We start from the raw sequence: 13276 nt of genomic DNA, 5'->3' as shown, positions 1-13276 counted from the left end.
ATTATCACAAGTGTATGTTATCTGTATGACTGGTCAATGTTAGTATTAAAATTAAATTTAGTGATTGTAACATTTTTTAAATGTTATGACATACTGTATTTCCATGGTGCTTTTTGGTTATTAAAGTTAAAGGCTGATTTGTAAAACAATGTATGGATTCTAAATGAAAAATGCAAGTGCAAGCAAGTTCATAGCAGAGTAAATGTAACTAACGCCACAAATACACGAACAAAAGCTATATGTTTTTCTGTCTGAACAGAAAAATGGTGTCAGCAGTGCTTTTCATTGAATTGTCAGCAGTCATGACTGTATATAAAGGTTTCTCCTCCCTGTCTAACAGCACAGAACATCATTAGCAATGGGAAAGGTAAAAACAATTGACTGAAATGTTTTCATGTAATTAGAATGTATATAATATGTACCTGTATGTGTGTTTAGGATTCCGCAAATATTGTCAGTTACATAAAATGTATTGTTCTTCTTTCACAGATCATCTTTTATGAGGACAGAAACTTCCAGGGGCGCTCCTATGAGTGCAATCTGGAATGCTCAGACTTGTCCCAGTATTTCAGCCGCTGCAATTCCATCCGTGTAGAAAGTGGAAACTGGATCTTGTATGAGCACCCCCATTTTAGAGGACATCAATATTATCTTAGGAGGGGAGAATATCCTGATTTCCAGCAGTGGATGGGCTTCAATGATTCCATCAGATCTTGCCGACTGAGCCCCCAGGTAATCCTAAATAAAAATAATTGCACATTTCTATTTGTTTAACATTAAAATTATATTGCTTAAAGTTTATATTTATGCACATATGCAACACATTTAAATACAGATGAAGAAAACTTATATAAAAAAGGATTAATTCTAGGGGATTACTAGGGGTTTGTTTCGATAGTAACAGTTTGACTTTTGTGGGAGATGCTGAGATTTGAGAATATAATTCAGATAGTTCCTTCTGATTTGACTTGCTTCAAGATGGATTTGCATGCATAAAACTTGTATGGGAATGCTAAACACACCTAAAGCAAACCTTTTAACTTAATAAAGCCCTAATGGTTAGCAAAATAATAAAATGCATGTCTCTATGGTACAAAATGAATAATATAGTGAGCAGCACAAACCAGACAAATACAGGAAAATAGGGCTATAGTGGTATATAGGGGTTTATAGAGGTATAGTAGTATATAGGGTATTTTAGTAGTTAAATTAGGTAATTTTAAACTCATGTTTTATAAGGTGTAGCTTTGGTTTTAGGAATAGTTTTAGGTATAAAAAAAATAATATAATAATGTAAGAAAATTTTACATTTTATATAGCAAATATAGCAAACAAACATTAATATGTATTATATTAGACATGTTTGAATTCTATCCTGTGTGTCAACAATGGCTATCTCTATAAATACAATGGGGGAATGAGTGCAGCCACAAAGGAATAGAAGTGTTATTTGCAGTATTACAAACATAAGTGAAAAAAAAGAAACAAATGCAGCCATAGACAACAGACGCGTGAGCAAAATAAATCCTTGGTGTTCCGCAAGAGCTCTGTACAGTGTTCTAACAGTGTTGAACGTTCAATGCCAAGATATCCACTAAAAAGTTAAAAAGTCAAATAGCCTAATATGTTATTAGCTGATCAACTAAACCAACCATTGATTCAAAAGAGTTTGATTCAAAAAGTGTTCAGCCAGTCAACAACTCCTTTATTAGCCTAATTTTGTCTCCACTAAACATGTACAGTAAAGACCGGTAAACCACAAACTATATAAAAACAAGCAACTAAATGAATTTAATTGAACTTATTTCCTTTTGAAGCATGAAGGATCTTTTAGAATAAACATCTATGAAAGAGAAGACTTCAGAGGTCAGATGATGGAGTTCACTGAAGATTGTCCTCAAGTTAATGAGAGATTCCGCTTTAATGAAATCCACTCTGTCAATGTCCAGGATGGATACTGGATGTTCTATGAGGAGCCCAACTACAGAGGACGTCAATATTACCTGAGACCTGGAGAGTACAGGAGATTTACTGAATGGGGTGCAACTAACCCCAGAATTGGTTCCTTCAGACGTATTTATCATTTGTATTAATGTATTGTTGATAAACAAAATCTGTTTACGTTCGAATAAAAAACGTTCAAGCATAAATTCTGTGTTATTCTTCATGATAAAAATAGTAAAAATAATATACCACACAATAGCCAATTACATTTTAATCAGAGCTAAGGAGGTGGTTGAGCCATGACTGTGTTTTCATAATACTCTCTGAAATATTAAGTTATTCCATTGTTTCCGGCTGGAAAATGATACAATGTAAGACGATTTTTGGGGGAAAAAGTAAAACAATTGGCAACCACGTCCAAATAAAAAAGCTTGTTATAGTGATATGCACTAGTGAAAATCTTTTATTTTGACATACAATAAATTCATGTATTGACCCGGATTGATAGCACATGAATAGGTTTATTGAATGCTGCTAACTTAGTGTCCTTTTGATGAAGCCTATGGAAGAAACGTGTCAAGAACCATTAAAAGCAAACTAAACAACATCACTGCAGTAACCTAGTCATTCATTGACAATTTGTATGTATAACAATTATTTTTTTCATGTTGTTTTAGGAGTAAAATAATAAATTGTAAATGTTTTTTAAATTTTATTTGTGTTACAGTTATGCACCATAAAAATCATCTGCATAATTTTGCAATTTTTTACTAGTTTTTAGAAAACCAGATATGGGTATGACTTCAGAGTCTCTAAAAGCAGTCAGTCTGACATTCACCAAACATTCTCATAGTAGAGAATCAATCACAACCATTCTACATCATTCTACTGCTTAATAAATGGTCCTCATAATTTATTATTTTGGTGCACAACAATTTTTTAAAGGAAGAGTATAGCACATGTCTAGTATATAATATAATATAATATAACTTGAATTATCACTATTTTCATCTACAAGAAAATTTGGATGTGAATATATAGTTTTAAAGGCTGTCCTTTCATTTTTAAGTTACTTGATTAAATGATTAGGATCACTATTGAAGGGAGCTCTGTTTTTCATTCAGCTTGGTCTTTCTGTATATCCCCCATAACACTTATTTAAAACCTGTGGATCCAGTAAAACTATGAGCAATTGTTCATTTTTGGTCTGTAAACTGTAACATTGTAAGCATTTTGTTACATATAATTCCTGTTGGTGTCATTGCCAGTTCCTATTTTAGATGACAGAACTAATATGCTCTATGGTGTGGAGATGTTGTGGAAAAGCAGAAAGATTCTGTAGTCTAAAACAACTTCTGGACAAGGCTGACACCATTACTTTTTGTTTCATTCCAGAAGACAATTTTTTTCAGTCCACAACAGGAAATTAAAATCTGAGCTCATTTTCTGGCACTTTTTTTCTTATTTTTGCTTCTACCGAGTCATCAGCTCCATTCTCCCCCATTCTATCAGACTTGCCTGCCTGCCCTAAAAAAAACCTGCCATGACAGTGGCCATCTTAGATTACCAGCAGCTTTCTTCTCATGTGGTAGCACAGCATCCATCTGCAGACAGCCCAGTGCTTCCCAGGCTGGCCATTGTCGTATTAACATGCAATGGATTCCAGGCACAATTTAGTAATCAAAGGGAATCAGTAAGCAAAGTTTGGGAGCCCTACCATCCTTTAATATTACTACTCCTGCTTGTCACTGCCCCTTAGCTCCATGTGGAGTGGCAATGGCCACCATCCTTGTCCATCAGCCGCCCTTCCATCACACAGCAGCCTGGTTGAGGACATAGAAAGACATTACACTCCTTTCTGATTTTCATTGCTTAACCTCCTCCAGCCAACTGCAGACCCCCCCCTGCATGGTCACTTACATTTCACTAATGGGGCTTCTGTAAACTCTCTGGTCCTTATAGCCCTCTCCCCTCACCCTATGCAGCCATAGCTATGCTCAAGCACTTGAGATAATCCCACCTCACTTCAGTGATAAGAAATATATTGACAATTTCAGTGTGTAGCCTTGGAGTACTCCTTTCTCTGCTGGTGGCACAACATTTACAAAGAACTTGTATATGGGGTATATATGATCTATATATATTTGTATATAGTGCTTTGAGCCATTCAGCAGCGCAAGCCACATGTAGTGTTCTTCATAGAAATTCTTCATATTCTTCATCATTAATAGCACCAAAAAAAAAAACCAACACCCCTGATATTTGTGCTCTCTATGGAACCCTTCTTATGCCAAATCTGCACTGAGCAGTCTACCTGAGGTTTGAGAATGGGAAACAAGGAATACAAATGAAAAGCCTTTGCTGACAATATTGTCCTAAACCTAATCTACTGTCTATGCCTTTTTGTCAATTTTGGATCACAAATTTGCTTGTCATTGAGTTCAATAAGACTTTAAATTTGGCTTTGAATGAACCTGAACAAACACTAGTTACCATTCATAATACACACTTGCTGGATATTTGTTAATCACAGCAATCTCTTTTATCAAGCCAGCTTTAACCCTCTCTGCAATACAAACACATGGTAGTGCAAAAAGGAGTGCATAATCTTGGTAAATCTTGTTAATATTAATATTATTATTCTTTATCAAGCCAGCTTTACTAACATGCCTAATTACAACCATGTCTTCTAAGACAGTATGGGACCTATAGTGTCTGTGGAGGATGCTACTTGCATGTCAGAGGTGCTCCCATGTCTGCTGGAACAGATACACTCAATTTCAGTCACATTTCCGGACAACCAGCTAACAACCGGTACGTTTACTTTCCTATACTGCACATTAGAAAAAAACTTTAATATAGCTGAATAACAATAATAAAGATAAAAATAAGTAAAAGGGTATTATTACTGCTACTCCATGCTTCACACACCATTAAAGACTTAAAAGGTTAGGGGGGATGAACCCATAGCCTGTATGATTGCTGATCATCAGATAAATTAGATGAGATAAATTAGATGAGCTAAACAAATACCTATGCACAGGGTCATGAGAACAACTGATATAGGAGCCAGAGTAGTGGTCTGTAGAGCAAAATATGTTGTAGGTAGTTCTTTTCTTTTTTTTGAAACAAGGTGAACAGGTTAGTGTGATTTAACTTTACTATAGTTCTTTACTTTACTAAGTACCAATTGGCCTAGGTCTTTTATTTATCATGCCTGCTTTACAAGAGACCCAAGGAAAGGTACTTTGGTTTGCTTTCCATTGATCAAGATATAAAATAAAGGGAAGCTGGTACAGCACTGTACTGTCATAGGTAGTAATTGGCAGCTTTCTGAGATAAACCATTGAGTCCACACTTTGATATAAGAAACCCATGTGCTTGGCACTAGTGACTGCTAAATCATGGCCCACTGTTATGAGTTGTTCCCTGGCAGGTAACATGAGATAACCTGAGGCATGGAGTCCTGGTTTTAACCAGGGCACCCAGCAAGGAATTATGAGCTACTGGACTACTTTGCTGCAAGGAGATCACCAGGTCAGGTTCTCCCAACCAGATGTGATAGGCATTAGATGAAGGAGCAATGGCTAACAGTCAGGAAAACAGTGCGTCAAGGAAGAATAGTAGGACAAGCTGCAGTCAGGGCAGGCAGCGACCAAGGCAAAGTCTTGTAACATGCTGAGGTCAAGACAGTAAGCAGTCAAAGCAAGGGAAAGTACCAAGCTGAGGTCAGAGCAAGCAGCAATTGACGGAAAAGTTTAAAGTCATGCCAAGGTCAAAATCCAGGACAGGTGTTGTAACAGCAGTCCACAAATATCAGAATCAACAGGTCCAATCAGAAATCATCTAGGTAATGTTTGTTGGATGACAAGTTAGACTATTCCTTCACTACCCTTTCTAAAGATTATCATTAATATTATTATTTTTATTAATGATATCAATAATAATATAAATAATAATAATTTTAATAAACGGGATTTAAATAGTGCCAACATATTACGCAGAGCTGTACATTAAATAGGGGTTGCAAATGACAGACAGATACAGACAGTGATACAGGAGGAGGGGACTCTGCCAATCTAGAAGGTGGGGGGAGTATCTCACAATAGGAGGGGGGATAAGCATTGGTGGGAAGTAGTGGGGTTTTAGGAGACAGAAGAAGATGGATAGGCAAGTTTGAAAAAATAGGTTTTGAGTGAAATGAGTTAAATGAGCAGAAAGAAGGGGCAAGCTGAATAGGACGAGGAAGACCATTCCAGAGAGTCAGGACAGCTCTGGAGAAGTCTTGTATCCGTGCGTGTGATGAGTGAGGAAGTCATTAGTAGGTCATTGGAGCAGCGGAGAGAGCGGCAGGGGGAGTATTTTTCTACCAGGTCAGATAGGTGGGTGGGACAAGATCTATGGAGGGATTTGAAGGCAAAGCACAGGAGCTTGAATTTGATTTTAAGTTGAAATTTAAACCAATGAAGGGAACTACAAAGAGAGGCAGCAGAAGTGGAGCTGCAGTCTGGCTGCAGCAATTATAATAGATTGTAGAGGAGAAAGTCGGATTAGTAAAATACCAGAGAGGAGGAGGTTACAGTAGTCCAGACAAGAGATGATAAGAGCATGTACAAGGAGTTTGGTGGTCTCAGGGGACAGGTAGGGGCTGATTTTAGAGATGATGGGCAGGTGAAAGTGACAGGACCTGGAAATGTTCTGAATATGGGGGGTAAATAAGAGGGCGGAATTGAAGGTGATGCCAAGACAACGAGGGGAGAGACAAATGATGTGTTGTTAACAAATGTGAAATAGTTAGAAATATGATTTGGAATTTGAGGGGGTGGGGAAAGATGATGAGTTCTGTTTAAACCAGGTTGAGTTTTAGAAATCTGTCAGCCGTCCATGACGAGATGTCTGACAGGCAGCATAAAACTTTATCCAAGACTGAGGGAATCAAGTCAGGGGGTGACAGAAAGATTTGAGTTTCATCAGCATACACATGATACTGTAAACCAAAGAATGATATGAGACTACCGAGTGAGGAGGAGGTGTACAGAGAAAAGAGAACCGGTCCAAGGACTGAATAATTGAGAACACCAATAGGGAGGAGAGTGGGAAAGGAGGAATTACCATCGAAAGAAACTTTAAAGGAGTGATCAGACAGGTAGGAAGTAAACCAAGAGAGAGCAGTGTCACTGATACCAATGGAGCGCATGATTTAGAAAGGGGTGATCAACAGTGTCAAAAGCAGAGGAAAGATGTAGGAGAAAGACGAGGGAAAAGTTGCTGTTAGGAGGTGCCCTCTAGACTTACGATCCTAGGAGATGCCTCACCTCAAAAGAGTGCGCGCAGCCTATTCCCTCCGGTGGTTGTGCTCGCGATAGCACTGGGGTGCCCTGAGGATTGCTGCATCCCTGTAGCTGGGTTTTCCCTCGGCATCCTCTGCACGGCATCCTCCTCTGAGACTGCACAGCTAAAGGGAATTAGAGCTGTGTGCAGCTGATTAGCAGAGTGGTTCCTGTTAATCCCATGCTATCATTGGCTGCTGCGGCTTTATAGCCTCTCTGCTCCCAGTCAGATGTGCCTGTTATTGCATCTGCTGGGCTTACCTGTGATGGATTGATTTTTGAGTATTCTCTGTTACTGACTTGTGCCTGTTCCTGACTAACCATTGAACTCTGCCTGGACGGACCTCTGCTTGTGACCCCGACTCTGTTTGTGCCTTTCTCTATGTACTTCACTGGATGGACTGATTTCCTGTATTATTGACCTGGGCTTGTTTTTGAATTTCCTGAGATTCTGAACTCTGCATTCGTGGGCTGTGGACTCTGCATTTGTGGGTGCCAGGTTGGCTGCCATCCTATCTCCAGACACCATTCCTTGCACACCAAGTCCTGGGGGCAACCAAGTGCTGGGAGACGCAACTAGTCTCCAGAGGCTAAGCCGAGGCTTTTATAGAAGAAGACTGCGGCAAAAGATTTGGGGATTGGTGTCTGGGGAATACTTATATTGACCTAGGCCTTACAGTTGCCTTGAGATTTAAAGATCATTAATCACTTTAGTAAGGGCTTTTTAGGTGGAATTGGCAGCTTGAAAACCAGACTGGACAGAGTCCAGGAGAGAGTTTGTGTTCAGGTAATCACTGAGTCTTTTATAGACAATGCACTCAAAAAGTTTGGAAACATATGGGAGAAGGGAGATAGGACAGTAGCTAGAAGATAAGGAGGGTCCAAAGAGGGTTTTTTTCTGGATAGGGAGAATAATGGCATGTTTGAACGTGGAGGGGTAAAAACCAGTAGAGAGGGAAAGGTTCAATAGTTGGGTTGGAGCGGGGGCCAGGGTGTTGGAGTGGGCACGGAGTAGATCAGCGGACAGGTAGTAGTTGGAGATGATGAAAGAAGAGAGGAGACTTCATCCACAGTAACAGGGCTGAGGGAGGTTAGCGATGATTTACAGGTGGAAGGGGTGAATATGTTTGGAGTGGCACAGTGAGCCATCATGTCTGATTTTGACATTTTTATCTCTAAAGTAGGTAGGTATGTCTTGGGCAGAGAAGGCAGTTGTGGGGGGATCAGGTGTGGGGTTTAGGAGTAAGTCAATTGTTGAGAAGAGGCTGTGCGGGCGGGAAGCTTGAGAGGAAATGACAGTGGAGAAATCATTTTTCTTGAAGATAGTGAGTGCAGTGTTAAAGTGTTGTAGTCTTGCTTTGTAGCCCGTGAAGTAAGCATTGAGGCTACATGAACAGTTTTTTGAAAATGTTTGGTGTGATTGTTGTGCCAGAGTCAGGACAGGGGTAGCGGAAGGTGGCAGGGACAACATTATTTAGGAGCCAAGGAAACAGTGTGGTTGAATTGAGTGGCAGCTTTATCTAGAGATGGTATTTTGGAGAGAGTAGGGGTTAGGGACGTAAAGCAGTTTGAGAGAAAGCTGTGGTCAAGGTTACCAATATCTCTCTGCCATTGACCAGGTCTGAAATGTGGCAAAGGAGAGCAAGAATTAGATAGGTTAAAAGTGATTAGGTTGTGAAGATGAACTAAACATCTTCAAAAATAAGCAGAATTTAGAATAGTCTGTTAATAAAAGACGAATAATAAAACCCAATTGAACTTAGAGACCAGCAAATGAAGGCTACTCAGATACACTGGAAGAAGCTAAAATGCCTTTTCTATGTCAACTTTAGCCGTAGGAGTAACAAAGTTACCAAAGAAAGTGAAAAATCAAACAATATCATAGGTCACAGGAGATAGCTTATTGACAGTAACATCATCAAAACCCACTATTGTGAATATTAGGTAAGGAAAAAGGCAAAACATGCCCAGTTCCCTGTGCAGAACCACCCCTGACAAAGACAAAATTAGATTAAAAAAAAATGGTGTGGAAAAAGGGCGAGACAAGTGGCCAAAAATTACCTTGTCCCCAACACCTAGATGGTCCTTTGCAGACCTAACACATGGGGTGTACAAGTAGTTAAAACCCCATGGCTTAACCCTTCTTAAATAAAATCTGCTTCAGCTCACCAAACACATGTCCTTTAATAGTTGAAGCCTGTAGCCAATTTCCAAAAGTCCAAGGCATAAGATGAAAATATAACCTATCTTCCTTCACTCTTTCCCCCAATTCCCCCAAATGTTTTGTTTACCTTCAGGTTTTAGATGGGCACCCAGTGGCTTTTAATACCTCATGTACAACTGCCCCCTTGCAAAATCTGAGATTGCCTCTGGTTTATCTGCATGCATTTTCCCCAATGCATCTGTAGCAGTGCCTATGCTGCTCTACCTCCAAAATGGCTGTTCCAAGCAAAAACCCATGCTCAAAAAACCCATGGACCCACAACCCACTAACCCTGGGAAGCTGCCTCAGGAATAAAACAGCAGTTCCCATGCAGTGACCTGAATCAACTGTAGAACAAATATGATGTCCTTGATCTGCATTTGATTGTCAAAGAGGAAATATTTTGTTTTGCGGAAGAGGGGTCCGCTAGACCACTGATGTCTGTCCTATGTTTGAAAAGAAACTAAAACTGTGTACAATCTCAACAAATGTTGTAAGAAATGATAATATAGCTTCACAGCTACAGTATAACCCTCTTTCTACATAGAAGCCCAACTGTAATTGTACTTTAATTTCACATTTTAATCTTCTTAAACTTTTCTATTTTAGATTCTAAGTATGCATAGGAGCTAGCGAACCCCGTGCTGTGTTACTTGAGAAGAGGTGCAAACCTATTCCCATCAAAGGTAGGAAGTGGAGACGTTTGCGGGCAGGTAGGTAAGCAATGTATTTAATGTATATAATGTAAAACACAACATACAACCGTGAACAACATACTGAGCCACTTGGCACCATACAGGGCACATATGTACACAAAGTTACATAAATTTTAATAAACTCAATTCTGTTAATATCTTAGTAATATCTAATCATCATGGTACAAAAGAAAGAACTGTGAGGAATGTGACTGTAGCAAAATATCTTTAAGAATTAAACTTTCCCGATGATTTTGTTTTTTTTTTGTCTTTAAAAATGTCTATCATTTGTTCTTAAAATACACCATCAACCCTTTATACAGTGTAAAATCATCTTTTGTTCAAAGTGATGCAATGTTTTTTTCAGCCTTTAAGCCATGGAACAAATAAGAACAATGATCACAACAGAAGGGGCCTTTACATAAAAGGGATGAAACAGCTCCCTTTTTGTTTCCTGGTGAAAAGTGCAAGCATTATTAATTTCACACATTCAAAGCATTCTGTATATAAACCTTCCATGCCTGCTCTACTCACATTTCACTGGGAAGAATCCAAGCCTGCAACATGGGAAAGGTAAATGTATAACTTTATCATTCTGTTGTTGATTTCAGGTTAAGTTTATTTTACCAGAATTAAGTTGTTGGTAGCACATCTTCAATGTTTGCAATAATGAAATAAATGTACAAACATTTGACAATATTTTACTGTTGACAGATCATCTTCTATGAGGACAAGAACTTCCAGGGTCGCTCCTATGAGTGTAACTCTGAATGCCCAGACCTGTCTTCATACTTCAGACGCTGCAACTCCATCCGTGTGGAAAGTGGGAACTGGATCCTGTATGAACATCCCAATTACAGAGGACACCAGTACTTCCTTCACAGGGGAGAATATCCTGACTTCCAGCAATGGATGGGCTACAATGATTCTATTAGATCTTGTCGTCTGAGCCCCCAGGTAACTATCAAACATTTACTTTTTTACTAGACAAGGCTTTTAAATTGTTTTAAATATTGATAATAAAACAACACTTTAGTAAAAGAGGTAAGATACTAACTTTTGATGTACTTTTTCTACACCAAACATTGTTACCTACAGTCAAATTCTTTAAAATATCCTTCATTTAAAAAAAAAATCTGTAATATTAATTTGCATTATGTTGTACATGTTTTTACCTTGATAATATTTTCCAATATTTTTTTCCAAGTAAAGCCATTGAGGCAACAAAGTTGTTGTCAAGTTATTACTTGAAAGGCAACCAAACCAAAGGTAACACACTCATCAAAATAGGAACTGTTCTAATGTGCCAATTTTAACTCCTTTGATGAAGTCACACCTAACCCCGGCTTTCAGTAAAGTGGTCTAATAAATTGCTGGACCAATAGAGAGACATGTACGATGGAAGGATTGTTGGGTCAGGCACAAAAACCACATAGGAAGTTGGCATATCATATCATATCAAAGCACTGCATTGCCTCCCATGAAACTTTAGAAGAAAGCCTAACCAGTTTGAATTTACCTAGAGCAGTTTGCTATCATATGGAGAAATCATCTTAAAAGATTTGCATCCATGGAAATAAAATTAAAATTACCCGATTGCCTTTTTTACCCTTTCCATCTGCTATTGTGGATTTCATCCTAATGAAATCAGTGCACACATTAGCAGTTGGAGAGCAGCATAGTTATCTGCTCTTAAAAATATAAGACATACAGTGTTCTATATGCAAAAACCAAGGACCATTGTGTGTCCAGATAGTTATTTGGTCACTTTAAAATAAGTGTAGAAACACAAAATAGAGATTTCATCGGATATTTCATGCTAAAGTTTTTTTGCATTATCAATTAATTTTTAATTATTATTGTTTTTTTTTTTTAACATAGCATGAAGGTTCATTCAGAATCAGGATTTACGAGAGAGAAGACTTTAGAGGTCAGATGATGGAGTTCACTGAAGATTGTCCAAACGTCTATGAGCGATTCCGTTATTTTGATATCCATTCTGCCAACGTTCAAGATGGATACTGGATGTTCCATGACGAGCCCAACTACAGAGGACGTCAGTATTACCTTAGACCAGGAGAATACAGGAGATACAGCGACTGGGGAGCCACAAATCCAAGAATTGGTTCCTTCAGAAGGGTCCACCACACCTATTAGTAAAAAAATATAAACTGTGCTTGAATTTTACACAATAAATTACTTTCATCTTACCATTACTTTGCATTAATCTTGTAATATCCTAACAATTTGTTCACAATTGTTAAGTTTTTGTTACGTAGAAGTGCACATATAGTAAAAATTGGACGATAAAACAAACAGGGTCATGGGTATTCCAACTACAACATACAGGGTTATCTGCTGTGTACACCTTCCTTTTTTACATGGACTAGGATGACAATGTGAACACAAGAGACAAATATGCCTGCATGTTACAACCTGGATCTATGTTAAAAGTAAAGTAGAAAACATCCTGATTGGCATGTCTCAAAGCTGTGCTTTTATTTATTCTACAAAATTTTCAGTCATGCATTGTTTATTTTCAAGCTGTTATATTAAAACAATGTATGCTTAAATAAAAGGGTAATATGAAAACTGAAAATTAAGCTATTTATGTACATTTTAGGTTTATACATATTTTTGGCATCCTCCCACTTCCTCTTCCTGCTGTCTGAACCCCAAGAAAACTGTATTTCTGGGAATGTTGAAACATTAGACTCCCAAATGTGGAACACTTTGGGGTTATACATTGTGCTGAAAAACCTACTGAACTACAACATACCTTCTAAATTTTTAGTTGTCTAAGCTGAATTTATCAGCAAATATATTTCATTGATGTCTAAATGTTAAGGGAGTATTAGTAATTCCTGCCAACTATTAGGCAAACTATTGACAAAAAAGCATTGTGGGAAAGGCACTGCCATAGGCATAAAGATTTTACTGCAAACTTAAAATAAATCAGTGGAAAGAGGCCCACAGCAGAACAGTCTTAACCAGGTATAATATACTCAACTATTCTTAGGGTTTTCTATTATTATTTATTTTATTTTTTTACTAAAAAGATGTGAAAGAAGAGAAAGATGTGATAAATCCATGTGAAATGCTTT

The 13276-nt window shown here is 38.1% G+C and overlaps 2 protein-coding genes across 2 annotated transcripts; both read left to right on the top strand.

Annotated features, from left to right (window-relative positions):
* Nucleotides 1-358: 358 nt before the first annotated feature.
* On the top strand, nucleotides 359-2150 carry LOC140336074 (gamma-crystallin-3-like). The gene is made up of 3 exons (XM_072419127.1): nucleotides 359-367; nucleotides 439-732; nucleotides 1818-2150. The coding sequence occupies exons 1-3, from the start codon at nucleotides 359-361 to the stop codon at nucleotides 2091-2093; spliced, it is 579 nt and encodes a 192-aa protein (XP_072275228.1). The 3' UTR covers nucleotides 2094-2150.
* Nucleotides 2151-10603: 8453 nt separating this feature from the next.
* Nucleotides 10604-12382, top strand: LOC140335754 (gamma-crystallin-3-like). The gene is made up of 3 exons (XM_072418669.1): nucleotides 10604-10745; nucleotides 10887-11129; nucleotides 12054-12382. Exons 1-3 carry the CDS (start codon nucleotides 10737-10739, stop codon nucleotides 12327-12329), a joined length of 528 nt encoding a protein of 175 aa, XP_072274770.1. The 5' UTR covers nucleotides 10604-10736; the 3' UTR covers nucleotides 12330-12382.
* The last annotated feature ends 894 nt before the right edge of the window (nucleotides 12383-13276 follow it).

This window comes from Pyxicephalus adspersus, chromosome 7 (assembly GCF_032062135.1).
Source record: "Pyxicephalus adspersus chromosome 7, UCB_Pads_2.0, whole genome shotgun sequence".
Taxonomy (NCBI): domain Eukaryota; kingdom Metazoa; phylum Chordata; class Amphibia; order Anura; family Pyxicephalidae; genus Pyxicephalus; species Pyxicephalus adspersus.
This window is presented reverse-complemented; position numbering and strand designations above follow the sequence as displayed.

Excerpts from the sequence above, each read along its gene's own strand:
- LOC140335754 (XM_072418669.1), top strand. Across the intron at positions 11,130-12,053 it reads CTTGTCGTCTGAGCCCCCAG|CATGAAGGTTCATTCAGAAT; the intron begins GTAACTATCAAA and ends TTTTTAACATAG.
- LOC140336074 (XM_072419127.1), top strand. Across the intron at positions 733-1,817 it reads CTTGCCGACTGAGCCCCCAG|CATGAAGGATCTTTTAGAAT; the intron begins GTAATCCTAAAT and ends TTCCTTTTGAAG.